Consider the following 25,227-nt stretch of genomic DNA (forward strand, 5'->3'; position numbering starts at 1 on the left):
GGAATTCTATAAAATGGGGCTTAGAACAAAAGGGTTTTGTTTAACCATTATCCAAAATGTCAAGTGCACTAGAAACAGCAATGTTGGAAATACTCTCTGTGGTGACAGAAACATCACTGCCTTTCCCCTTCTGCAGATAGTGACTGATCAAAAGAGTATCATTTTCTGTTTTTATTTCAGATTTACAACATTTGCAGTGTTTTGTTTTTGTATGCTGAGGGCACTCATTTTCCAAGGACTTATAACATTCACCAAATCGTGCTAGGGTTTCAGAGAATCTATCACCTGACTGTTGCACATTTTGTGTTTTCAGCTTTGCTACATGTTCCTGATATATTGCCTTTTAATTTCATTATATCTATTAATTGAAGACAAACCAAGAAATAGGAAGGGAGTAACGTAATCTAGGGATAGGAAGGGAAAATGGAGTTAAGGTAGAATATCACCTGTAAATTTATTGAAAAGTAGATCAGACTCAAGAAGCCCATGTGATCTCCTCCTGTAGGTATTACTTGCATTCCTAAAATAGGGTTATACTGACTTGCAGATGACACCAAAAATTGGTGTTGTGGATAGCGAGGAAGGTTGTCTAAGGATATAGCAGGATATAGAATAGAACAGTACAGCACAGGAACAGGCTCACGATGTTGTGCCGAACTAATTAAATGCCTAATTAACCTAATCCCCCTGCCTGCATAATGTCCATATCTCTTCATTCTCTGCATATTCATTGTGCCTATCCAAGAGCCTCTTAAATGCTTCTATTGTATTTGCCTCCATCACCACCCCTGGCAGCACATTCCAGACACCTACTACTCTGTGTGGGGGGAAAAAAAAACAAAACTTGCCCCGCACATCTCCTTTGAGCTTACCCCCCTCACCTTAAATGCATGCCTTCTAGTATTAGACATTTTGACCCTGGGGAAAAAGATACCAGCTGTCTACTCTAGCCATGCCTCTCATAATCTTATAAACCTCTATCAGGTCTCCCCTCAGCCTCCATCTTTGGGAAGTTGGGCGGAGAATTGGCAAATAGAATTTAATCCTGACCAATACAGTTGATAGGGTGGTGAAGAAAGCATATGGTATGGGTCGAGGCATAATATAGGTTGGGACATTATCTTTCAACATTACAAAGCGATGGTTAGGCCGCATTTGGAGTATTGTCTGCCATTCTGGTCGCCACAACATAGGAAGGATGTGATTGCACTAAAGAAGGTGCAGAGGAGATTCATCCTGGGTTGGAGGACATTAGTTATGGGGAGCGACTGGAGAGGCTGGGCTTGTTTTCCCCAGAGTGAAGGAGGCTGAGGGGTGAGCTGATAGAAGGATATCTTATCTTAATGAGGGGTGTAGATAGGGTAGGTAACCAAAATCTTTTTCCCATGATAGGGGTATCAAAACAAAAGGGAATAGGTTTAAGGTGAGAGGTAGGAGGTCTAAAGGGGATGTTAGGATTTTTACACAGTGGTTGATATCTGGAACACGCTGCCCGAGGAGCTGGTGGAAACGGATGCAGTCACGATGCTTAAGAGGCGTTTAGACAGACACTTAAGTAGGCAGGGTATAGAAGAATACAGACCTCATGCAGGCAAGTGGGATTAGTATAGATGGGCAGAAGGGTCATTGTGGACATGGGTGGATTAGAGGGCCAGCTTCTATGCTGTACAACTCTGAATCTGTGACTTCATGGCTTTTCAGTTTGACTGACGTGATCTTTCTTGCACCTTCAAAATAAGGTTCCAATAAAACAAAAAGCATTACATCTAGAATTGCAAGGCAGAAGTGAAGGGATATTGAAAACATTCAATCTCTCTTGGGTATTTATTGATGAATGCCACTTTGCCAAATAAACACATGCTGTACTGGAGTGAGATGGATTGTCATCTTCCTTTAATTCAATGTTGACTTCAGATTGCCTCTTCAAACATAAATTGGGCTTTATCTCTTCTGATCTGTAGACTGAAGTCAGAGTCACGACGGTGGAGTGACAGATCTGCTTCCCCGTGGTCTCGATCATGGTCACATGATGGATATTATTCAGACGACCGCAGGAGGAGAAAGTCCAGCCGCTATAAGAGACCTAAAAAGGAGAGGCGGAAAATCAAAGCAAAGAAAAAATCCAAGAAGCAGAAGCATTCCAAAAGGCAAAAAAGCCACAAACATAAAACAAAGGAGATCTCTGTACCTTCAGAATCTGTTCGTTCATCAAGCTTCAAGACAAAGTCTTCACTTGAGCATGAAAAGAAATCTCCATTGACAGCTTCGTCAAGGCACTCTTCAGAAAGGGTATGGTCTGGATCTTCTAGTCATCTATCTTCTTCGGGCAGTACGGCATCTCGGTCCTGTTCTAGATCAAAATCCGGGTCCAGGTCTAGATCAAGGTCTCATTCTAGAACTAGGACCCGATCCCGGTCCAGATCGGGGTCTAGATCTAGGACCAGTTCCAGGTCCAGATCCAGGTCGAGGTCCAGATCCAGTTCAAGCTCCATATCTTCCAGAAGTAGATCCACATCTAAATCAAGTTCCAAATCCAAGCACAAACGGAAGAGAAGTTCCAGACCACATTTTGAAAATCTAAACCAGAAGAAACTTGATACATCGAGGGTAGGTTCAAAGGAAAATGAAAAAATTGTAACGCATGCTGCTGCGGTTGAAGCTGTTCCTGCTGTTCCATTAAGTGAGAGTCCTCCACCTTCAAGGTGGCGACCGGGGCAGAAGCCTTGGAAGCCTTCATATGTTCGAATCCAGGAAGCCCAGGCAAAGCTAAGTGAAACAACACCTACATTGAGCAGTAGAGATTCCAAATGTTCCAGGGAAGATGACCTATCTCCATCTTTACGGAAACAGCATCGGAATTCAGAAACTAGAAGGCATTACAATTCTGACCACGAAAGCAATCGAAGTTCAACTTCAGGCTATCAGAAGAGCTCAAGGAGTAGGGGGTTTAGTTCCAGGTCAAGGACTCGGTCCTCTTCTGGGTCAAGGAGTCGGTCTAGTTCTAGGTCACGGTCTGTAACTAAATCCCCGTACTGTGAATCCTCTTATTCCAAGTCATCCAGTCATTCATACGAGTCTGAAGAAGCTTGTGTGGCTAGCAGTGAAGAGAAGTATGGAAAAATTAAAAAGAAGAATTCTGTTTCTAGTAAGCAAGATAAAGAGCGGCAAGCAAGCTCTGCAGCCAGCAATGCAAGCAAAGAGCGTAACACTGGAAAGAAATATGAAAGCATTGAGCGCAGTGTGTCATCCTCTCATTGTTCTAGTGAGAGTGATTCGGATGAATATGAGAGAGAAAGGGGAAAATCAGAATCAAAAAGACTCGTTGTGTCTAACTCTAAGACAGAATTTCCCAAAAAAAATCGCAGCAGCAAAAAATCAGAAGGAAAAAGTGACCGTTCCAGCAAAAGTTCTGCCAAGGACCATTTAAATGTGAAGGCAATTTCAGCTGATGATCAGGTACAGAAGTCAAGGAAGAAATCTGTGAGGAACAAATCCTCTGAGAGGAAATCTGCCTCGGGGTCTCAGAGTAAGGGTGAGAAATCTACAAAAAAAGTACACAAGAAAGCAAGATTGAAATCTGAAACGGAGTCTGAAACTGAACGGAGTAGGAACAGTAAAGTGCAGTCCGGGTCCACCTCAGAAGAGGGAGAATTGGTTCAGAAATCTGATGTCGGGGAGACTGAAGGGAAGGCGTCTGGAGGAGGAATGAACTCGAGGTCTGAGGTTTGCAGTGCCAAATCTTCCGCATCATCTGGCTCCGAAGTGGGTGGCAAGCAGCCGTCGGGCAGAAAGGCCTCTGTTTCCAGCAGCTCTTCAGGATCAGCAAGCGAGAGTGAAAAGAGGCGGAAGAAGAAAGTGAAGCACAAACTTAAAAGTAAGAAAAAGTCAAGATCCAAGAGCGCCAAGTTCAAGAAGAAAAGTGAAAAGAAGAAGGTCAAAAAGGTGCAAAAGACGAAGGAAAAATTCCATTGGCAACCTCCTCTGGAGTTTGGGGAAGAGGAAGAAGAGGAAACAAAAACTGATGGGCCTGGCACACTTGATGGGAAATCTAAAGTCAGGACTACACCGCCCAAAGTGGGAAGCCATGACACTGAAACCAATGTAGTGAATTGCACTGCCTCAATAAAGGTCAGCCACACAGTCAAAGAGAATACAGAACCCCATGAAGCACCCCCTGTTACCTCAAGCCACAGAAAGGAAGTGGAATCACAGCCAAAACAGAAGGGCGATTCAGTGAAGGCTGAAGCTACAGTAGCAAAAGCACCAGGGGCAGCAGAGAAAGCCAGGACCCCACACCAGAATGTCAGGAGCTCCACACCAGAGAAGTGCACTTCTGTCCCTGTGGCACAGAAAGGCAGCGAGGAAGCATCACTTTCTGGAGCTGGTGATTGCAAAGGAGCAAAGGGCACTGGAGTCAAATCAGACAGCAGTGTGTCAGCAGAGAAAGGTGAGCAGAATAAGAATGAAAAGAATGGTGCTGAGTCTGCCCAACCACCTGACGTCAATGGGAATGCAACAGAAGGTAGTACAAAGACAGAGAATGAATTAACGGATAGTAATAAATGGAAACCTTTAAAAGTATTACCAAATGTACCAACAGCCAGCCCCGTAGTTAACACAGAGGTTAAGGTGGAGGCTGCTGAATCCGATAATAAACCTCAAGGACTGAAAATAGAAATCAAAAGTAAAAATAAAGTTAAACCGGGCTCCCTCTTCGATGAAGTTCGGCGGACGGCACGGTTGAACCAAAGGCAGAGAAACCAGGAAACTTCGAGCGAGGAAGACTCGCTATCGAGAGACAGCAACAGCAGGTCTCGTAGTCGAAGTACTTCACGTGGTCACTACAGATCCAGCTCGAGGGACAGGACGCATTCCCGCACGAGATCTCGGTCAAGCAGTAGGTCAAGGAGTCGCTCAAGAAGTTACAGTTCTTCCTACAGGTAGGTGTATTCCATGCTGACTTTGGAATATATTTTAATGTCAGGTTGTAATCTTTCTAATGGTTTTTAACTTACTGTAAATAAATTATTTAGGTCATTTTCAATAATAGTCTCTCTTCTGGTTATCTTTACCACTAGGACATACACTGGCATCATTAAGTTTTCATAAGGATATAAAATGTTCTAGAAACACTACAAATAACGATCTCTTCATCTTAGCAATCTTCTTTACAATTTTGGAGAAAGTTTTATTAGCTAATTTCAGAAGTCTCATAATTCAGTGAAGGGACGTTCAAACTTCTCACTGTTAACGATGACTCCAATTTTTGGCGACCTCGACTGCTGGACTCTACATTTGAGGGGAAGCTAATCTTGTGCAAACTGAAGTGAGAATTGTCATGAAATTTCACTTGACAGTGTACGTCTTCCCCATAAATTTTGAAAGCAAGAACAGAAGAGATTAGAATTACATCAGCATTTCTAAGACACTGGAATAACTTTGGAGCTGTTGTGGTATGAGGAAATCTTTTCCCATGTTCCCTTCTCTCAGTGCAGCCTAATCTGTCACTTATGTCCACCACTCTCAATTTCTCCTTTTATCTCCACTGTAAATCTGCATTGTCTCTTTTGATTATTCAGTGATCGAAAAATTATTAATCTGTACGATCACCAAATTAGCTAAATTACATCAGGAAAGGAGGAATCAGAATATAACCTGCAATCAAAAGTCAAGTTACAGGGGTTTTAAACTATTTTGATACTATCCTTAAGAGGTGTGTTGCTGAATTGGGAATGCTTAAAGCTTAATACAATGTGCATATAACCTGGAACTAATTGCATTTTGGGTGTACGTCACAACACTAGGTATTAAGGATACCAGGACTGAATGGCATTGAAACAGGCATCTGACCCAAGTTTATGCTTCACACCTGTCTTCATCTAACCCTATCAGCATTTTTATTTTGTTTGGAAGTTTCTCACAATTGACTAACATCCTTTCTTCCAAAGAGATTTATGAATTTGAGTTTTGGAGTCTCAAGTGGAAATAATTTCTCAACATCCATCTAGTAAAACTATTCCATGATGTTAATTACATCTCTCAGGCTACCCCTCTTCTTGAGAAAGCAGCTGCAGCTCGCTCAGCTGTCCCTGATAATTACAAGCTGACTGTTCTACTATCATCCTTGTAAATTTTTATTTCGCTTTTACCGTTGCCTCAATGTTCCTTTTTTTTTTAACATGAAGACCAGAGCTCCGTACTGTATCCCAAATCCAGATTACATAGAACAATACAGGCCCTTTGGCCCACAATGTTGTGCTGACCTTTAAACCTTGGCTAAGACTATCTAACCCTTTCCTCCCACATATCCCTCTATTTTAAATTCCTCCAAAAGATTAACCAAGATTAAGTACTGGCATTATTTCACTGCTTTTTAGTTTAGTTTGTTAGTTTGCATTCTCTAATGGCCTTCTTAGCTTGGATTATTACTCTCAATGATCTGTGCATTAGTACTCCCAGATCCATTTGCCTCTCTAGCCCAGTCATACACTTTTCATCTAAGCAGTGTATGGGCTCATTCTTCCTTTCAAGATGCTCCACTGCAAATGGGATGCCCTGAAGTCCACCATAATTGGTACCTGAAGAAACCCTTGGCTTCTGTTCCAAGAAAATACAAGACTGGTTTATTGAGTATGACCAGGAGATCTAGGAGCCAGTTAACCACAACCTAAGGCATTCCTGGATTGAAAGTGCCTCAAGGGAAAAGAGACAGCTCTACGGCTACCTGAAGGCTGAGGTCCAACAGAAGTCTGTAAACTAAAGAACAGGGTGGACTGAGAGAGAGAAAACACATAAAACTGCAGATGCTGGAATCTGAAACAAAAACAAAAAATCCTGGAAGAACTCAGCCAGTCAAGCAACATCTGAGGTAAGAGAAACCAGTTAATGTTCCTCAGCATTTTCTGTTTTTGTGTACAGAAAGAGCAGAGTAGGTCTTGTAACTTGCTGACAATCATAACATGCACGTTCTTCAGACCATCTCCAGCCCAAACACCCAAGGTCCCACCTCACTGAGAGTAAGAATGATGGTGAACTTACCAAGGACAGAGACCCAGTCAGCGCTTGCTGGATGAGACACTTGGAAGATCTCAATCACGACTGTGTGCTTTATATGAGCACCCTTCACTCCATCCCAGTGCCTTATCACAACTCTTGTGATAAGGCACTGGGATGAGGTGTCAAAAAGGCTATTGCTAACTGAAAAAGGCCTCCTGAGCAGAAGTTCCTGACTGAAGTTCTGTGGCTCGGCAGTGAGGAATTTCAGTCACCATTTCATAACCTCATTGTCTACATCTGGAAGAGCAGAATATACCAGGGGAACTTGGAGACCTCCCGATTGTTAACCATTGTCAAGAAAGGAGACAAATGTTGACAATAGTTACTATAGAAAGATCTCACAGCCACAGGAGAAGTCACAGGTGAGTTCCTCCTCAATTCCTTCCTCTCATTAGCCGAAGAGCTGCTCCCCAAATCACAGTTTGGTTTTTGTCTGTCTTGAGGTGCACAGGATATGATCAAGGGAAATGAAGGGAGCAGCACCAACCACTTGGCCCTTTTCAACGTTTGTCTTCATCTGGGAGGGACTATGGAACACCCTCCACAAATTCAGCTGCCTGCATAAACTTTTCTCCATTTTACATTTGTTTAATGATGGTATGCATAATCCTAATCAGTGTGTTCACAACAGAGCCAAACTCAGTAAAGAAGAGCGTAAAGAAGTGTCAAGGAAGGATGCATCATTGCCCCTGCACTTTTCAATCTTTCTTACCACAATGCTGCACCTCATCTCCAACAATCTTCCTGCTGGGTTGGAGCTAATCTACAGTGCTAATGGGAAACTGTTCAACCTGTGGTGCATCCACTCCAAAACCAAGATCACTTCAACCTCAGGAGTCAAACTGCAGTACGCAGAGGACACTTGTGTTTGCTCGTTTGCTGGCAGAGCTCCATGTTGCCATTCACACATTCACTGAAACAGTGGTCTTGCACTCGAAGTTCACAAAACGAAGATCTCCTAACCTGCCCCACTGTACAGCACTGCCTACTGACAATAAAAGTTCACAGTAAGTCCCTGGAAAACTTGGACCACTTCCCATATCTTAAGAGCCTCCTCTCAGCAAAGACAGACAACAAAGATGAAATTCACCATTGTCGTCAGTGCACCGGCCTTTGCCAGGCTGAGGAAAAGAGAGTTTGGCGATCAAGACCTCAAACCAAGCACATAGTTTAATGGGCAGCAGTAATCCTTGCCCTCTCTATGCTTCTGAGATTTTGAGTACCTACATCAGACACCTCAAGATACTGGAAAGATACCACCAACAGTCTCCACAAACTCCTCCAAATCCACTGGAAGGATAAGAGAGCCAACTTCAGCTGCCTCTCCAAGTCAACGTCCCTACCCTCTATAAGTCATGCTATTTGCTCAGCCTACAACAGACTCCCAAAACAGACACACAGTTCTGAGCTCTGTCATGGTTATTAGACTGATAAAAGAAAAGGTTCAAGGGCCTTTTGAATGATGTCTTTAAAATAAAATGTGACAGGCCTATTGATTCTTGGGAATCCTTAGCCCATGAGAGCATAGCGTGGTATTTGGGATGGCAATGAGAATCTTGAACCTATGCATCAGGGGCGCGCAGAGGCCATGTGTTAAACGATGGAAAGAGAGTGCTTGACAAAATATCCACCTACCCATCCTATCGGTCACCTCCTGCCCTATCCATGGAAGAGTCTGCAGTTCCCACATCAGCCTCGTCGATCATCAGAATCCAAGTGGAAGCAAGTCATTCTCAACCCCGATAGATTGTCCAAGAAGGAGGTCAAGATACCTATCGATTACGGCAATCCACTTCTAATTGAATACTCATTCTTCAATGTGATTAATGGCATCTTCTATTCTGTTGCATTCCACTTCATTACTAATTGCACTCCAGTCTGGTGTGGTCTGCAAGTTTTGAACTTTTACTTCCAATTCCTGTGTCATAACCATTAAAGCCAAGTTTGAACAATAATAGTCTTAGTGCCTGACCCTGTGGAACACTTACTTCCCACCTATCGCCAGGTTGGGTAGTAGTCTTCAGCCCAACACTCTGCTTTCTATCAGTAGGCAACATGGAGTCCGAGGACTCCAGCTACTTAGTCTTGAGTTGACATATTATTCTCACTCCTGCCTGTGTATTTCTAAACTAATGTCAGGATGATTTTCATTAGTTACTTAATATTTGAGCTTTGATCACATAATATTCTGAACATTCTCCTGTAAAACTTTTTTTTAATTGAGATAAAGCCGCTTTGAGAAGTTGACTACTTTGCATAGTATTAAGAGACTCGAACCAGTGATTTCAAACAAACTGTGATATTCCCTCCTCCTGATTGCTGGCTGCACAAAGTTCACATGTCAACTTCCATAGGAAAACATTTAAAACATTTCGGGTGTCCCCCACACCACCCCACCCCCGGCCACAGGAGCAAAGGATCTCTGAGTGACCTGGTGACACAACCAAACCCTCCAGGCAATGTACACTACCCTCGCCGTTGTCCCTTGGAATCAGACCCAAGATTGTCTAAGGTACTGGCAGCTCAAAGGCAGGGAGATCTGAGTGCCCTGCCTCACCTTCAACTCTCAGCCTTCACAGTTAACAGGTGATGGTTTACCTTATTTCTGTTTTATAAGATGTTGCTGTAGATACTTTAGGTGGTGCCCCTTGCCTGCAAAACCATTATGACTGCATTTCAAAATTAATTAATTGACTTAATGACATAGTCATGCAGTTAGTAGAGCTAATGTCTCACAGTTGCAGCAACCTCAGGTGCTGTCTGTGTGGAGTTTGCATGTTCCCTCTGTGACCGTGTGGGGTTCATCCAGGATCATCGAGTCATAGAAAAACATAGAAAACCTACAGCACAATACAGGCCCTTCGGCCCACAAAGTTGTGCTGAACATGTCCCTAGCTTAGAAATTACTAGGCTTACCCATAGCCCTCTATTTTCTAAGCTCCGTGTACCTATCCAAAAGTCTCTTAAACAGCCCTATCGTATCCACCTCCACTGCTGTTGACAGCAGCCCATTCCATGCACTCACCACTCTCTAAGTAAAAAAATTTACCCCTGACATCTCCTCTGTACCTACTCCCCAGCACCTTAAACTTGTGTCGTCTTATGGCAACCATTTCAGCCCTGGGAAGAAGCCTCTGACTATCCACACGATCAATGCTTCTTATCATCTTATACACCTCTATCAGGTCAGCTCTTATCCTTCGTCGCTCCAAGGAGAAAAGGCTGAGTTCACTCAACTTGTTTTCATATAGTGCAGAAACTGGCCTTTTGACCCACCAAGTCTGTGCTGGCCATTGATCATTCATGTACACTAGCCTACACTATTTACATACTAGGGGCAATTTACAGTGACCAATGAACCTACCAATCCACATGTCTTTGGGAAATGAGAGGAAGCCAGAGCACCCGGGGGGAAGCCCACGTGGTTGCAGGTAGCATGAAAACTCCACGACACTGGAGGTCAGGGCTGAACTCCGGTCACTGGAGCTGTGAGGAAGCAGCTCCATTAGCTGCGCCACTGTGTCACCCTGGTTCTCTGGTTTTCTCCCACGTGCTAAAGAAGTGCAGGTTGGTGGGTTAATTGGCCTCTGTAAATTGCCCCTAGTGTGTATGTGAGTGGTAGAATCTTGGGGGAGTTGGTGGGGAAAATAGGTTAAAGGAAGAATTAATGGAGGAATGCATTTGATCTGTGAGCCAGCATAGAGTTGATGGGCCAAATAGCCATCTCCTATGTCACATGGAATTATGTGGAAAACACCTTAGACCATCCTGAGAATGTGAAACGTGCTGTGTAAATTATACTTCTTTCTCTGCTTTGCTTTCTTTTTCCCCCTACCTTTATCCTACCTGTTTAAGTACTTCTTCCTTATCACCCTCGCTCTTGTGTTTTAGGATTAAGGGAGTCCTTTATGGTTTTCTGAAATACAAACTTTGCTATGTATGCTTTATTTTGTCTCATCGCAGAACATAGCAATTTTGCTGTCAAATACACAAGTGTAGCTGGAAAGTTAAAATACCTAAAGTAGCTAAAATGATATCCCATGATAATTTAAAACCGCACTCGATATTATGATTAATTCTAGGTCACGAAGCTACAGCAGAAGTAGAAGCAGACGAAGGCACAGCAGAGATCACTCAAGTCATAGCAGCTCCTACAGAAGCTATAGAAGCCATAGGTAACCTAATTTCAAATGACATTTGTAAATGGCGTTCTTTAACGCTCACAGGCATACTGCAGTGGCATGCTTGATCAGCTCAAAAAAAAGCCTACTATTTAAAGTGCTCTTCTATTGGAGAGTCGTTACCGATGAAGAAAATAAGTGGTGATTTGAGGCAATAAGGTATTTAGGACATTTGCATTTTGAATGTTAAGTCTTCATGAAACTTAGACTGGAATTGGAGTACTGTGTCCTGTCTCTGACTAAAGGGGTTTTCCAGCGTCACAAAGGAGAGGAGGTTTTGCTTCATTGTGCAGAACATAGATAAGACTTTGAACTGGTAAATTGTATTCAGTGCACTTTTATTTATCCATGGGATGTGGATTTATCTGGTAGTCAGTATTTATCGACCAGCCCAATTGCCCTTGAACTCTTGACAATTTCAGAGGTTAGCTAACAATCAAACAAACTGCCAGCTGTTTAGTCACAAATCAGGCGGATCAGGCAAAGATAACAGATTTCCTTCCCTGAAAGACACTGATGATTCAGATGGCTCTTTACAGTTATCTGGTAGATTCATGGTCACCTTTAGTCCAGATTTACTTATATTTATAGTAGTGAATTTTACACTTGTAGCAGCAATGTTAAGAAATGGACTCGTGTATCTAGATCATAAATTCAGACCTGTAGATTACTAATCCAGGGTTGGACTGTGAGGACGTTCTATCACCTTGTAGTTAGATCGCTGTGGTGTGAATTGGCGGTGCTTAAAAGGTTTAGATGATTCAGTTAGACAGTTACGGAAAGTAAATTTCCTCTGGAGCTTAGAATGAGGCCATTTGATCCATCATGTCTGTGCTGGCTCCTGGTGGAGCAATCCCATCATAAGCGACCCTCCGTTACAGCAGTTCAGATAACAGAAATTCACCCTTATGGAATTTGCAAATCACTACAAGACATCTGGGATATGCAATAGAAATTCACTCTTACGAAACTTATGTGGGGGAAAAGAGTAGATACGTAAACACATTTTTTTCAGCTTGCATTTCTTGACACATGCACAGATGACGTGCCTTCACGTTATGGAAAATCGTGATACGGACCATTTTCTAGGAATGCAACCCCCCCATAACATGGTCGCCTGCAGTCTCTTTTCCCATGGCCCTACAAATATTTTTATCTCCAGTGCCTTGTGAATTACCTGCTTCCACCACCCCATCAATCAAGAAGAAGGTGGTATGTGCTTAAAATTAGAGCTGGACCAATTAGGAAGAAAATCACACCCCACCTTGTACAAACCCCACCTTGCTCCATCTGTGTTTTTTTTCCCCTCCTTCCTCTCTCTCTTTTCTCCATCTATCACCCACCTGCCACTGTCTTCCAACTCCACCCCATCTCCCCTCCTCTACCTGGCACTACCTGCCTGTCATCTTACACTCCTCAGTCCACCAATCGCCTTGAAATCCTTTCTCGGCACTCCCCTTCCCCTCTTTATACCGGGCATCTCCCCTCTCCAGTCTCAATCCTGATGCAGGGTTTCAACCCGAAATGTCGACAATTCTTTTCCTACCACGGATGCTGCTCGATCCTCTGAGTTCTCCCAGCAGATTGTTTGTTGCTTCAGGTTCCAGCATCTGCAGTCTCTTGTGTCTTCCCTACAGATTGCAATTGCTTGAGCAATTGTGTCTTTCAAGGGATGTGGACCTTTGACAACTGAAAGAGGTTGAGATGCACATGAACTATGATCTAAATGACGATACAAGCAGACTTGAGGGCTGAATTGCTTATTTCTGTGTTCTATATCCAAGGTTCATTGCAGGTGAGAGCATTGAAATAGTCCCTGATGTTGGAGACAATTGAAAAGAGTAATTAAAGCAGGAGATTTCAGGGTTTAAGAGAAAACGCAAGTGTGTCCAACAAGGAATTGGTTGATGCAATGAGATAAAGTAGGTGAATCTGGAGCAATACTTTCAAATAATGCAGGGTAGCTGTACACCTGTGTGCAGGTTCATGGTTTCATAAGCAAGCTTATAACTAATGCTGATATGTATTTCCCCACACACAGAGTAATCAGCAGCTGGAATATGTTGCGAGGCATTCTGTTTAAGCCTATACACTGAACTCAGTAAACTGCTGTACAGGAAAGATAAGATCATTCATCAACCTGTCCAGTAATTAGCAGGGATGGAGGATAATTTTGTAATAACAATCTCTTTGCTAAGCATGCTTCAGATTTGCACCACAACATGTAAAACAGGCACAACAATGGATCACAATTCTGTGCAGAAAAAATGTCAGTTGATTAACTATAGAATGCAGTTACAGTTCATAGAGTTGTACAGCCCAGAATCGGGCCCTTCAGCCCACCATGTACATGCTGACCATTCTACTTATCTACAGCAATCTCACTTACCCACATTTGGTCCATAGCCTTCTAAGTTAGACCCCATATTTGGTTGTGAGCACTGCACCTTATGAAGGACATAATACCTTTGAATTTGCCTAATACAGAGGTTCACAAGGATTTTACTGGGCTAAAAAGTTTCTTGACGCGAACAGGTTACAGAGGTTGGATTTGTATTCCCTTTTTACTGATCAGGTAGTAATTTGATTAAGGTGATTATAAGAAGGTAGGGTAAATAGAAAATATCATCTCTGACCTCCAGAAGGAGGAAACAACCTTAAAACTTGGAGCTGGTCTGCTCAGGGGTCATGTTAGGAAACAACTGGTCACACAAAAGATGTGGGATCAGAAATGCTCTCCCCAAGAAGTCAACTGCAATTTCAAAAGTTAAAAATCCTATTGCATATCAAGGGTAGGTTTCAAATACGGATCAGCTGTGATCTAATTGTATGGTGGAAAGGTTTTGGGATGGTAGTCTACTTACTGCTTTGTTTTTATGTATAAGGGAATATGCCATAGGAGGTAAAGTCTTAATTGGCATAGAAGGATCTGGGGGTGGGGAAGGGATGCCTTGTTAAAGGTGCCAATGCAAGTAATGAATGCCTGAGAAAACGGAGTTCTTAGTTGTCTGGAGAAGCGCTAAACAAGTGATGGTGAACATCCTGATTGCTTTAGTGTGACCACACTCGAGGCTGCAGTTATGAGTAAAGGTGTGAGACGTAGGGGCTATTTTCACAAAAGTTTATGTTAAGGATGCAACTTGATTGAGGTCCAAGGTTGTGAGGGATAATACGAAGGGAAGTAATATTGGGAGTATGATAATAAGGGCATAAATTTAAAATAATCACCAAAAGAACTGATGGGAAGTTCAGGGAAACATCTTCACTCAGAAAGTGACATTATACACCACCAATTACTGTTGCTCACGTGGGGAACCAGCATCGATTTGTGCAGTGTAAAGTTCAGTGATTGTGTTTTACAATCTTGAATCATGAAGTCCATCAGAAAAGCAGAGCTTTGTAAATGTTTGGCACCTGTTACATAAATTCTCGTGTTCTGAATTTATGTTGGTATTTACACATGGGTACAGAACCGGTAACCCTGAGGCCCAGACTACTCATTCAGCAAGCAGGAGTACAAATCCTGTAGTCTGTGTTGGAGAATTTGATCTCAGTTTAAAACATCTAGAAATAAAAAGCCAGCGTTCTGTAATCATTGAGCTATTAGATTTTGGTAAAGGTCCAACTACAGAAAATGCCGATCATCCACTATTTGACTATTCAGAAATCCCGATGGTTTGGTATCTGACTCAACAGGTAGTATTGTCCGTGCTCCCTTTCCACTCACCAAGGCCCCAGTTCCCGCACTAGCTGTAACAGATTAGGGCCCTGGTTCCTGCACTCCCTCTGCCACCCCCAGACCCTGGTTCCTGCACTCCCTCTGCCACCCCCAGACCCTGGTTCCCGCACTCTCCCTGCCACCCCCAGACCCTGGTTCCCGCACTCTCCCTGCCACCCCCAGACCCTGGTTCCCGCACTCTCCCTGCCACCCCCAGACCCTGGTTCCCGCACTCTCCCTGCCACCCCCAGACCCTGGTTCCCGCACTCTCCCTGCCACCCCCAGACCCTGGTTCCCGCACTCTCCCTGCCACCCCCAGACCCTGGTTCCCGCACTCCCTCTGCCACCCCCAGACCCTGGTTCCCGCACTCCCTCTGCCACCCCCAGACCCTGGTTCCCGCACTCTCCCTGCCACCCCCAGACCCTGGTTCCCGCACTCTCCCTGCCACCCCCAGACCCTGGTTCCCGCACTCCCTCTGCCACCCCCAGACCCTGGTTCCCGCACTCCCTCTGCCACCCCCAGACCCTGGTTCCCATGCTCCATTTGAATTTACCTGGTTCACTGGAGAAGTTATTATCACACTGTGTATCATCATAAAAAAAAGTGAATTAAAAGAGTGTTGAGATATTAATAGAAATCACATACAGTAGTCTGGAATATCTGCCAATTCGTAACCACCAGTCCCGGGTGTTCTGGGTTATAGGAGTTTCGCTGTATTTCTCTCATACCCTAAGGGGAAGGAAACCACCCATCCTTACCCAGTCTGGACCATGCTAGATTCCAGTTGTTCACCAATGTAACTCACACCTAAGTCTAGTGAGCCAGTCAGGATAATGAGGGATGTCGAGTAATGCTGGTGTTGGCCCTGAGTCTCAGCAGTAAATAAATGATGAATTTACAGTGTCAACACTCATAGCTTAATTGCAACATTGTGCCTAACCTACCAGATTTTCAGAAAATTGTATTTTTGTCACATGCATTACATTGTGTGGACTGTAGGGTGTGACATCCTGCAGTGTCTGGCTGTTGAAGAGCTTGCAAATAGGTCTGCCTGTTGACTGAGCTAGTCTGAGCTATCTCAGGCCAGTCGGTAGATGTTTGTATTGTACCTGGTAAGGTCACACACTTCCGCCTGCCCTGTAGGATACAATTTACAGTGTTATCTGCTAGGGCAATCTTCCTTATCTCTAAACACAAGGTCAACATATATCTTTAGAGAATTGCCATTTATTTCTGGTAACCTGTTAGAAATGGTGCAGCCACATTTTTATATGTTAAAAGAAATAGATCTTCCTTCAACGTTCTCCACAACTTCTCGGTACTTTTATTGGTTTCCATTTTTCAAAAATTAAGCAGCTGCTGTGTGATTAAACACTTGCCTGTGTGAGAATTGGTTTAAAAAAAAAGCCTCCTACCATAGTTTAATATTGTAGTTATTTGCAGTTAACTATCAGTATGAGATACCTCTCTCACAGTCACACCTTCTCCACAAACCCTTCCCAATCATTATTTCCAGATTCTCAAATATGCCATGACTTAGCATGCACTATATCTTGCAAAAACTAGAAAACCATGATTTTTGTTTCTGGGTATCTGCCATCCCTCCCTGAGTGTATTCTGCTGAGGTATAGTTCCACAAATCCTAGCATCTAGAGGTAATGTTGCAGCTCTATAGAGATACAATATGTAGATAGGCCTACAGGAGGAGAGGCTGTGCTTGATTTGGTATTGGGAAATGAACCTGGTCAGGTGTCAGATCTCTCAGTGGGACAGCATTTTGGAGATAGAATTATGATCACTATCTCCTTTACAGTAGCATTGGAGAGAGATAGGAACAGGCAGACTAGAAAGGTGTTTAGTTGGAGTAAAGGGAATTATGAGGCTGTCAGGCAGGAAATTGGAAGCTTAAATTGGGAACATGTTCTCAGGGAAAAGTACAGAAGAAATGTGGCATATACTCGGGATATTTGTGGGGAGTTCTGCATAGGCATGTTCCAATGAGACGGGAGTCACGAGAGGATACAGGAACCGTGGTGTACAAAGGCTATAATAAATCTCGTTGAAAGGAAAAGAAAAGCTTACAAAAGGTACAGAGAGCTAGGTAATGTTAGAGATCTGGAAGAGTATAAGGCTAACAGGAAGGAGCTTAAGAAGGAAATTAGGAGGGCCAAAGGGGACATGAGAAGGCCTTGGCGGGCAGGATTAAGGAAAACCCCAAGGCGTTCTACAAGTATGTGAAGAGCAAGAGGATAAGATGTGAGAGAATAGGGCCTATCAAGTGCAACAGTGGGAAAGTGCGTATGGATCTGGAAGAAATAGCGGAGGTACTTAATGAATACTTTACATCAGTATTCACTACGGAAAAAGATCTGGGTGATTGTAGTGAGGACTTGCAGCAGGCTGAAAAGCTTGAGCATGTAGATATTAGGAAAGAGGAGGTGCTGAAACTTTTGGAAAGCATCAAGTTGGATAAGTCGCCGGGACCAGATGAGATGTACCCAAGGCTGCGGTGGGAGGCGAGGGAGGAGATTGCGGAGCATCTGACGATGATCTTTGCATCATCGATGGAGACAGGAGAGGTTCCAGAAGATTGGAGGGTTGCGGATGTTGTTCCCTTATTCAAGAAAGGGAGTAGAGATAGCCCAGGAAATTATAGACCGGTGAGTCTTACCTCAGTGGTTGGTAAGCTGATGGAGAAGATCCTGAGAGGCAGGATTTATGAACATTTGGAGAGGTATAATATGATTAGGAATAGTCAGCATGGCTTTGTCAAGGGCAGGTCCTGCCTTACGAGCCTGATTGAATTTTTTGAGGATGTGACTAAACACATCGATGAAGGGAGAGCAGTAGATGTAGTGTATATGGATTTCAGCAAGGCATTTGATAAGGTACCCCATGCAAGGCTTATGGAGAAAGTAAGGAGGCAAGGGGACATTGCAATGTGGATCCAGAACTGGCTGGCCCACAGAAGGCAAAGGGTAGTTGTTGAAGGGTTGTATTCTGCATGGAGGTCGGTGACCAGTGGTGTACCTCAGGGATCTGTTCTGGGACCCTTACTCTTTGATTTTTATACACAACCTGGATGAGGAAGTGGAAGGATGGGTTAGTAAGTTTGCGGATAACACAAAGGTTGGAAGTGTTGTGGATGGTATAGAGGGCTGTCAAGAGGTTACAGTGGGACATAGATAGGGTGCAAAGTTGGGCTGAGAAGTGGCAGATGCAGTTCAACCCAGATAAGTGTGAAGTGGTTCATTTTGGTAGGTCAAATACGATGGCAGAATATAGTATTAATGGTAGGACTCTTGGCAGTGTGGAGGATCAGAGGGATCTTGGGGTCCGAGTCCATAGGACGCTCAAAGCAGCTGCACAGGTTGACTCTGTGGTTAAGGAGGCATATGGTGTATTGTCCTTCATCAATCGTGGAATCGAATTTAGGAGCTGAGAGGTATTGTTGCAGCTATATAGGACCCTGGTCAGATCCCACTTGGAGTACTGTGCTCAGTTCTGGTCACCTCACTACAGGAAGGATGTGGAAGCCATAGAAAGGGTGCAAAGGAGATTTACAAGGATGCTGCCTGGAATGCAGAGCATGCCTTACGAAAGCAGGTTGGGAACTTGGGCTTTTCTCCTTGGAGTGACGGAGGATGAGGGGGGACCTGATAGAGGTGTATAAGACGATGAAAGACATTGATCAGGTAGATAGAGGCTTTTCCCCAGGGCTGAAATGGTGGCCACAAGAGGACATAGTTTAAGGTGCTGGGAGTAGGTATAGAGGAAATGTCAGGGGTAGGTTTTTTACTCAGAGAGTGGTGAGTGCGTGGAATGGGCTGCCGGCAACAGTGGTGGAGGCAGATACGATAGGGTCTTTTAAGAGACTTTTGGATAGGTACATGGAGCTGAGAAAAATAGAGGGCTATGGGTAAGCCTAGTAATTTCTAAGATAGGGACATGTTCGGCACAGCTTTATGAGCCGAAGGGCCTGAATTGTGCTGTAGGTTTTCTGTATTTCTATGCTTCTAACTCTGGTCAGATCACACTTTTGGAGTATTGTGTTCAGTTCTGGTCGCCTCATTATCGGAAGGATGTGGAAGCTTTAGAGAGGGTGCAGAGGAGATTTACCAGGATGGTGCCTGGATTGGAGAGCATGTCTTATGAGGATAGGTTGAGTGAGCTAGGACTTTTCCCTTTGGAGAGGAGGAGGATGAGCAGTGACTTGATAGAGGTGTATAAGATGATAAGAAGCATAGATCGAGTGGACAGTCAGAGACTTTTTCCCAGGGCGACAATGGCTAACACGAGGGGACGTAATTTTAAGGTGATTGGAGGAAGATATAAGGGGGATGTCAGGGTTAAGTTTTTTAACTGAGTGGTGGGTGTGTGGAACGCACTGCCGGCAGAGGTTGCGGGGGCAGATACATTTGGGACATTTAAGACATTCTTAGATAGCCATATGAATGATAGAGAAATGGAGGGCTATGTGGGGGGGGGGAAGGGTTAGATAGATCGTAGAGCAGGATAAAATGTCAGCACAACATTGTGGGCCGAAGGGCCTGTACTGTGCTGTAGGTTTCTGTGTTCTAATCTCACAATCTCTATGTGCAAGTTTACACAAGGATAATTGGAAAAATGTTACCAAGGTCTGTTCAGCCCAACACAATCCTACCCAAATTCTACTTCCCAACACAGATCACCTGATAGCAGCAGCTTGGCTGATTTTTTTCCCCAGCCCTCAATCCCTCCCCCAAAGTGAGATGAGTTTTTAGATGTTCCCAGGCTCGGATTCAAATCAACAAACGTGACACAGCCCAGGAGTCAAACAGTGACAATTCTGAGAAAGATTGTTAAAGATAATAGTGTAACCATGTTTTTGATGTATTTATTATCAACCTGCATTATTACATTTTCATGAAGGGCTCTCCACACATTAACACCTCCCCCTAGTTTGCTGACTACTATTTATTCATTCCCTTCATTTAAAAAATATTGGAACCGAATGCATAGAAATGGTTTAAGGACAATTCCTGTAGAGCTGAATCCACCAAGCTTGTACTATTTGTTCAGATGTCATGTTTTTGCTCGAAATTATTTGCACTTGTAGTGGACACCTGCCATGTGCAACCAATTGGGAGAGAAAGGAAAATTGCTCTCGTTCTCCTGATGGCTGTCAAAAATTCAGAGAGATTTTTAATAATTTTTTTCCAGCTTTTAAACAAAAAGGTCTTCCCTCCTCTAAGTTGCCTTGTTTTGGTTATTGCCTGCCTTGTATGAAACCAAGCATGTCTGCCATCTGTGTGTATGTATATGAATTATATATCAACTCCCAGCACTGATCCTGATGGAACACCACACATGGATCCCTTTGAACAGGAAAAGTGGGGTTGGGGGAGGGTCAGGGTGCAGGTGAGGTTGGGGAAGGTTCACAAAGTAATGTGTGTCAGAGGAGTTTTATGGGTGTTAGTAAAATCGAGTATCTTATGTTGGGGTGCTGTGGGTTGGTGTCATTCTCTGCTTAATTGGGTTTTGTCATTCTCCCCATATTTCTGTTTGAGCAATGGTGGTGTGGTTCATTGATTCTCCAAAAGAAGCTCTCATTGATGTAGGCTCTGGTTCTTCTCTGAAGTATAGGCAGAAGAAACGTCTCTGTACCAAACACAAATGCCAAAGCAAAAAAGACTGTGGGCAAAATGTGGGAAATTGGATTAGTGTAGGTGGGTATTTAATGGGCAGGAGGGACTTGGTTGGCCAAAGGTCCTGTATCCATGCTGTGTCGCTTTAAAAGTCCTTCATACTTTCATGAGTTCATATTTTCTGCTGCTGAGAAAAGGAGTGTGGGATTGATGTGCTGTCAGAGAGCTTTTCAGCCCGAGCTCTGCTCTGTCCTTATTGTTCTAGTCAACACAGAGAGTGAGCTACTATTGGATTATACCAAGCTGCTAGTGACTGGTTTGGCGCCAAGATCCGTAGCCCAAGGGACAGGCCTCTAGAATTGCAATAATTGAACTAATTGAATGATTAGCACTTATAAGAAACACATAACGATAATTTGTTTTTACAAATCAGCTGAAGTCGACATAATTCTGTTAGATTATTACTGTAAATTACATTTAGAAACTAAAACAGAAAATGTTGGGAATACTCAGCAGGTCAAGCAGCATCTGTGGAGAAGAAAAAGCTTAACATTTCAAGTTGATGGCTTTACAAAAGGTCATGTTTCAACATTGTGTTTTTCAGTCTAAATTACACAAAAGCACAATTTAACCTTTTACCTTCCTCTCGCCCCCTGTAATTTGTTAGTCTTTATCTCCTCGATCTTTAGGCCTTTTGAACAACCATCGCATAAACACCTTCAACACCAATGCTACCACTTGTGATCTTTGAGAAGATCTCCATTAAGTGATGTCGGCGATCCCAGTCCCCATCCCATGATCAGACTGAGATGTGCAATGTGTACATTATCAGTCAAGCCACAATGACTGGAAGGGCCATTTAGTGAGCGTTTGAATCCAAGACCACTCTTGGAGTTTGTGTTCAGTTCTGGTCGCCTCATTATAGGAAGGATGTGGAAGCTTTAGACTGGATGCAGAGGAGATTTACCAGGATACTGCCTGGATTGGAGAGCATGTCTTGTGAGGATAGGTTGAGCAAGCTAGGGCTTTTTTCTTTGGAGAGAAGGAGGATGAGAAGTGACTTGATAAAGGTGTACAAGATGATAAGAGGCATAGATCGAGTGGACAGTCAGAGACTTTTTCCCAGGGCAACAATGGCTAACACGAGGGGACGTAATTTTAAGGTGATGGGAGGAAGGTATAAGAGGGATGTCAGGGGTAAGATTTTTTACACAGAGAGTGGTGGGTGCGTGGAACGCACTGCCGGCAGAGGTTGTGGGGGCAGATACATTAGGGACATTTAAGAGACGCTTAGATAGACACATGAATGATAGAGAAATGGGAGGGAAGGGTTAGATATATATTAGAGCAGGATAAAATGTCGGCACAACATTGTGGGCTGAAGAGCCTGTACTGTGGTGTCCTATGAATGTCCAAAATCCAACCGCTGTTAACCTGCTAAATCGGCCAGTCCCAGCCAAGATATCAGGAATCCTGCTGCTAGCTGCAGTGTCCGGGCCAGGGTTGCTGTCCAATCACCCTTGCAGCTTGCAGACAGAATCAGATGTAGTCTTGATGCACTCCGCATTCAAATAACTTATCATTACTCTCCAGGTCGGAACGTAGCTGGCACCTGATGAAATTGTGCCTCTGCAGTACTTAGTACTTCTGGGAGAGCTTGCTGCAGCCAAAGCACAAACATTTGTCTCTGGTAGATAAGCTAAAGTAAATGAAGATATTTGTTAAACATAAACATTACTTCTAGCTTGCAGGATAAACGCCCTGAATGAAGATTAGAACCCGATTCCCCGACAGTTGTACTTAATACCAAGGTGACAGCAGCCAGTAGCTGTGCCATAGCTGGAAGCTGTAGGCTGCTGTCAGCAGTCGCTGGCACAGGGTGCTCTGTTCTGGAGCTGACATCGCAGCCAGGCATTGATTACACTCCCAGCAGTTCTCTGTGGGTGGAAGGAGTTACCTCGAGCTTTTCTCAATGCCTCCCTACCCACCAAAAGGGTTTGTGTAGATTATCACCAGTCACTGACACGGACATCTCCCCAGCTCCCAGCTGTGCCTCTGGTGGACTGTGATAGAAAGTGGCCTCGGGCTGTACCCCTGCTCCTGACTGGTTACCAACTGGCTAGTGCAGAGAGAGAGCGAGAGCGTCTCGCTGGGCCACACAGATTTGTGAAAGGCAGCCCGGGCTTGGATATAAGTATGTGACAGATGGCATGGGTTGGAAGCAGCTTTTGTGGTTGTACATTTTGTGCCTGCTAGCTTACACGTGTATCTGTTCCTCCAACAGTAGAACATACAGTCGCAGCCGCTCTAGAAGCCCATCTTCCAGCCGTCACCGGCGATCTCGGTATGTACCCAGCGTAAGCTAGGGCTGTAGACCCAGACACTGAATATTACTGCCTTATTCTAACCTGGGAGTAACTGCACCTTAAGATGGGTGAGAGTCTCGGAACACCCCAGGACCCTGCACAACTGGCACCATAAACTTTGAGGGCTGCGCTGTGCAGAATGTGGAGCTCTTTGGTCCCTTCTCAGGGAAGTGTGCTCCTGCTTCCCTCCAAAATAGAAGTGTTGTGATCTATGAGTTCCACAAGGGCGGCTGACCTAGCTGGGTAATGGTCATCCATGCTCCAGTGTCCTCCCAGGCGATGCTCTCAGCCAATAGGTCCCCAGGAACAAGTGGGGAAGTTTACCCCGTGGTACCAAATGCCCTCAGTAGCTTTGTACAGTGTCAGTGGTGGTTCACAAAGAAAGCCCAGCAGAATGTAACGGACCAATCGACAGCAATGTCATCTCTTGGTCGTCAGTTGTAGAACATGGAGCAGGCCCTTCTACGCACTGTATCTGACCACCATGTTGATCAAGGATTTCTGAGGCAGCTCTCCCACCTCCACCCCAGTTATCTCTCAGTGTTTGGAATATTAGAGACAGGCTGACTGCTGTGTGGAGTGAGTTGTGCATGCTGGATCCCTGCTGAGTGGTGAGAGGCCGCACTACTAAGCCCACAACCTGGAGAGGTGGATGAGTCTTAACTATGTCACAGATGCACGGTGGCAACTGTGCAGGTCTAATAGGCGGTGACTCCTGCAATCCGAGTGTCTAGTTTCTCACGGACATTCTCCAAATATTTGTCCTCGTCCTTTATTTTGAAGTAATGGAATCATGCAGACACACCCTTTCTGAACCTTATCACGAGGTGTGGTCAAAGAATCTCAATGACCTTGGATTCCTGCAAGCTCCGCAATGCAAAAGGTGCAGTGGTGTGGGCTGGACGGTGTTGTTGGTTCAGGAGCAAATAAAAACCTGCAGATGAGAAACAGAAGGACTGCAGATGCTGGAATCTGGATGAAAAAAACAACAAGATGCTGAAGAAACTCTGCAGGTCAGGCACCATCCGTGGAGAAAAGCAGATAGTCAACGATTTGGGTCAGGACCCTTCTTCAGGACTGAAGATAGGAAAAGGGGAGGCCCAATATATAGGAGGGAAAAACAGCAGTGATAGGTGGACAAAACAGGGGAGGTGGGGTGGGCACAAGGTGGTGATAGGTAGATGCAGGTAAGAGATAGTGATGGGCAGGTGCGGGGGAGGAGGGGAGAGCAGATCCACCGGGGGATGGGTCAAAGGTATGGGGGAAGGGGAGGAGAGGAAAAAAAGGCAAAGGGGGAAAAGAGAGAGGGAAGGAAAGAAGAGGCAAGGCGGGGGGGGGGGGGGGGTTTACTTAAAGTGGGAGAATTTGATGTTCATGCCGTTAGGCTGCAAGGTTCCAAGATGGAAAATGAGGTGTTGTTTCTCCAGTTTGTGTTTGGAATTCTCCTGGCAGTGGAGGAGGCCGAGGACTGACAGATCTGTGATGGAGTGGGAGGGGGAGTTGAAGTGACCGGCAATGGGAGATGCAGGTCGCGGTTACGGACGGAGCCCAGGTGTTCTGTGAAATGATCACCTAGTCTGCGTTTGGTCTCAGTAATGTAGAGGAGGCCACACTTGGAGCACTGAATGCAGTAGATGATATTAAGGGAGGTGCAGGTGAATCTCTGTCTCACCTGAAAAAACTGGGTCCCTGGATGGAGGTGGTGTAGGGGCAGGTGTTACACCAATGGCGGGGGCAGTGGAAAGTCCCCGAGGTGGGAGCGGGATGGGTGGGGAGGGGGGAATGAACTCGGGAGTCGTGGAGAGAGTGGTCCCTACGAAAGGCTGAAAGGGGTGGGGAGGGGAAGATATGCTAGGTGGTGGGGTCCCATTGGAGAAGGCAGAAGTGGCGGAGAATGATGTGTTGGATATGTGGGCTGGTGGGATGAAATGCAAGGACAAGAGGGACCCTATCCCTGTTGGGTCTGGGAGGGGTGAGGGTGAGAGCAGAGGCGCGGGAAATGGCAGAGATGTGGGTGCGAGCTCTCTCGACCACAGTAGATGTCCTGGGGTGGAAAGCCTCATCGTGGGTGCAGATGCAGTAGAGGGGGAGAAATTGAGAGAAAGGGATAGCGTGCTTGCAAGAGACGGTGGGAGTAGCTGTAATCAAGGTAACTGTGGGGGTCAGTGGGTTTGTAGAAAATGTCAGTGGATAAGGAATCTCCTGAGGTGGAGAGATCGAGAAAGGAGAGGGGTATCAGAGATAGTCCAAGCGAACTGGAGAGCCAGGTGAAAATTAG

At 44.6% G+C, this 25,227-nt stretch overlaps 1 protein-coding gene across 9 annotated transcripts in view; it reads left to right on the forward strand.

The window, feature by feature from the left end:
• nktr (natural killer cell triggering receptor) overlaps positions 1–25,227 on the forward strand; it is a 174,830-nt gene that overhangs the window by 142,486 nt on the left and 7,117 nt on the right. For 6 of the 9 annotated variants that reach the window (XM_052015714.1, XM_052015716.1, XM_052015715.1 and 3 more), the window contains 3 exons: positions 1,962–4,940; positions 11,139–11,231; positions 22,868–22,927. In XM_052015714.1, the coding sequence (XP_051871674.1) occupies positions 1,962–4,940; positions 11,139–11,231; positions 22,868–22,927 (3,132 nt within the window). The remainder of the gene's footprint in view (positions 1–1,961; positions 4,941–11,138; positions 11,232–22,867; positions 22,928–25,227) is intronic. The other 3 variants (XM_052015719.1, XM_052015720.1, XM_052015718.1) reach the window with 2 other exon arrangements.

The sequence above is a fragment of the Pristis pectinata genome, chromosome 5, assembly GCF_009764475.1.
Source record: "Pristis pectinata isolate sPriPec2 chromosome 5, sPriPec2.1.pri, whole genome shotgun sequence".
NCBI classification, from domain to species: domain Eukaryota; kingdom Metazoa; phylum Chordata; class Chondrichthyes; order Rhinopristiformes; family Pristidae; genus Pristis; species Pristis pectinata.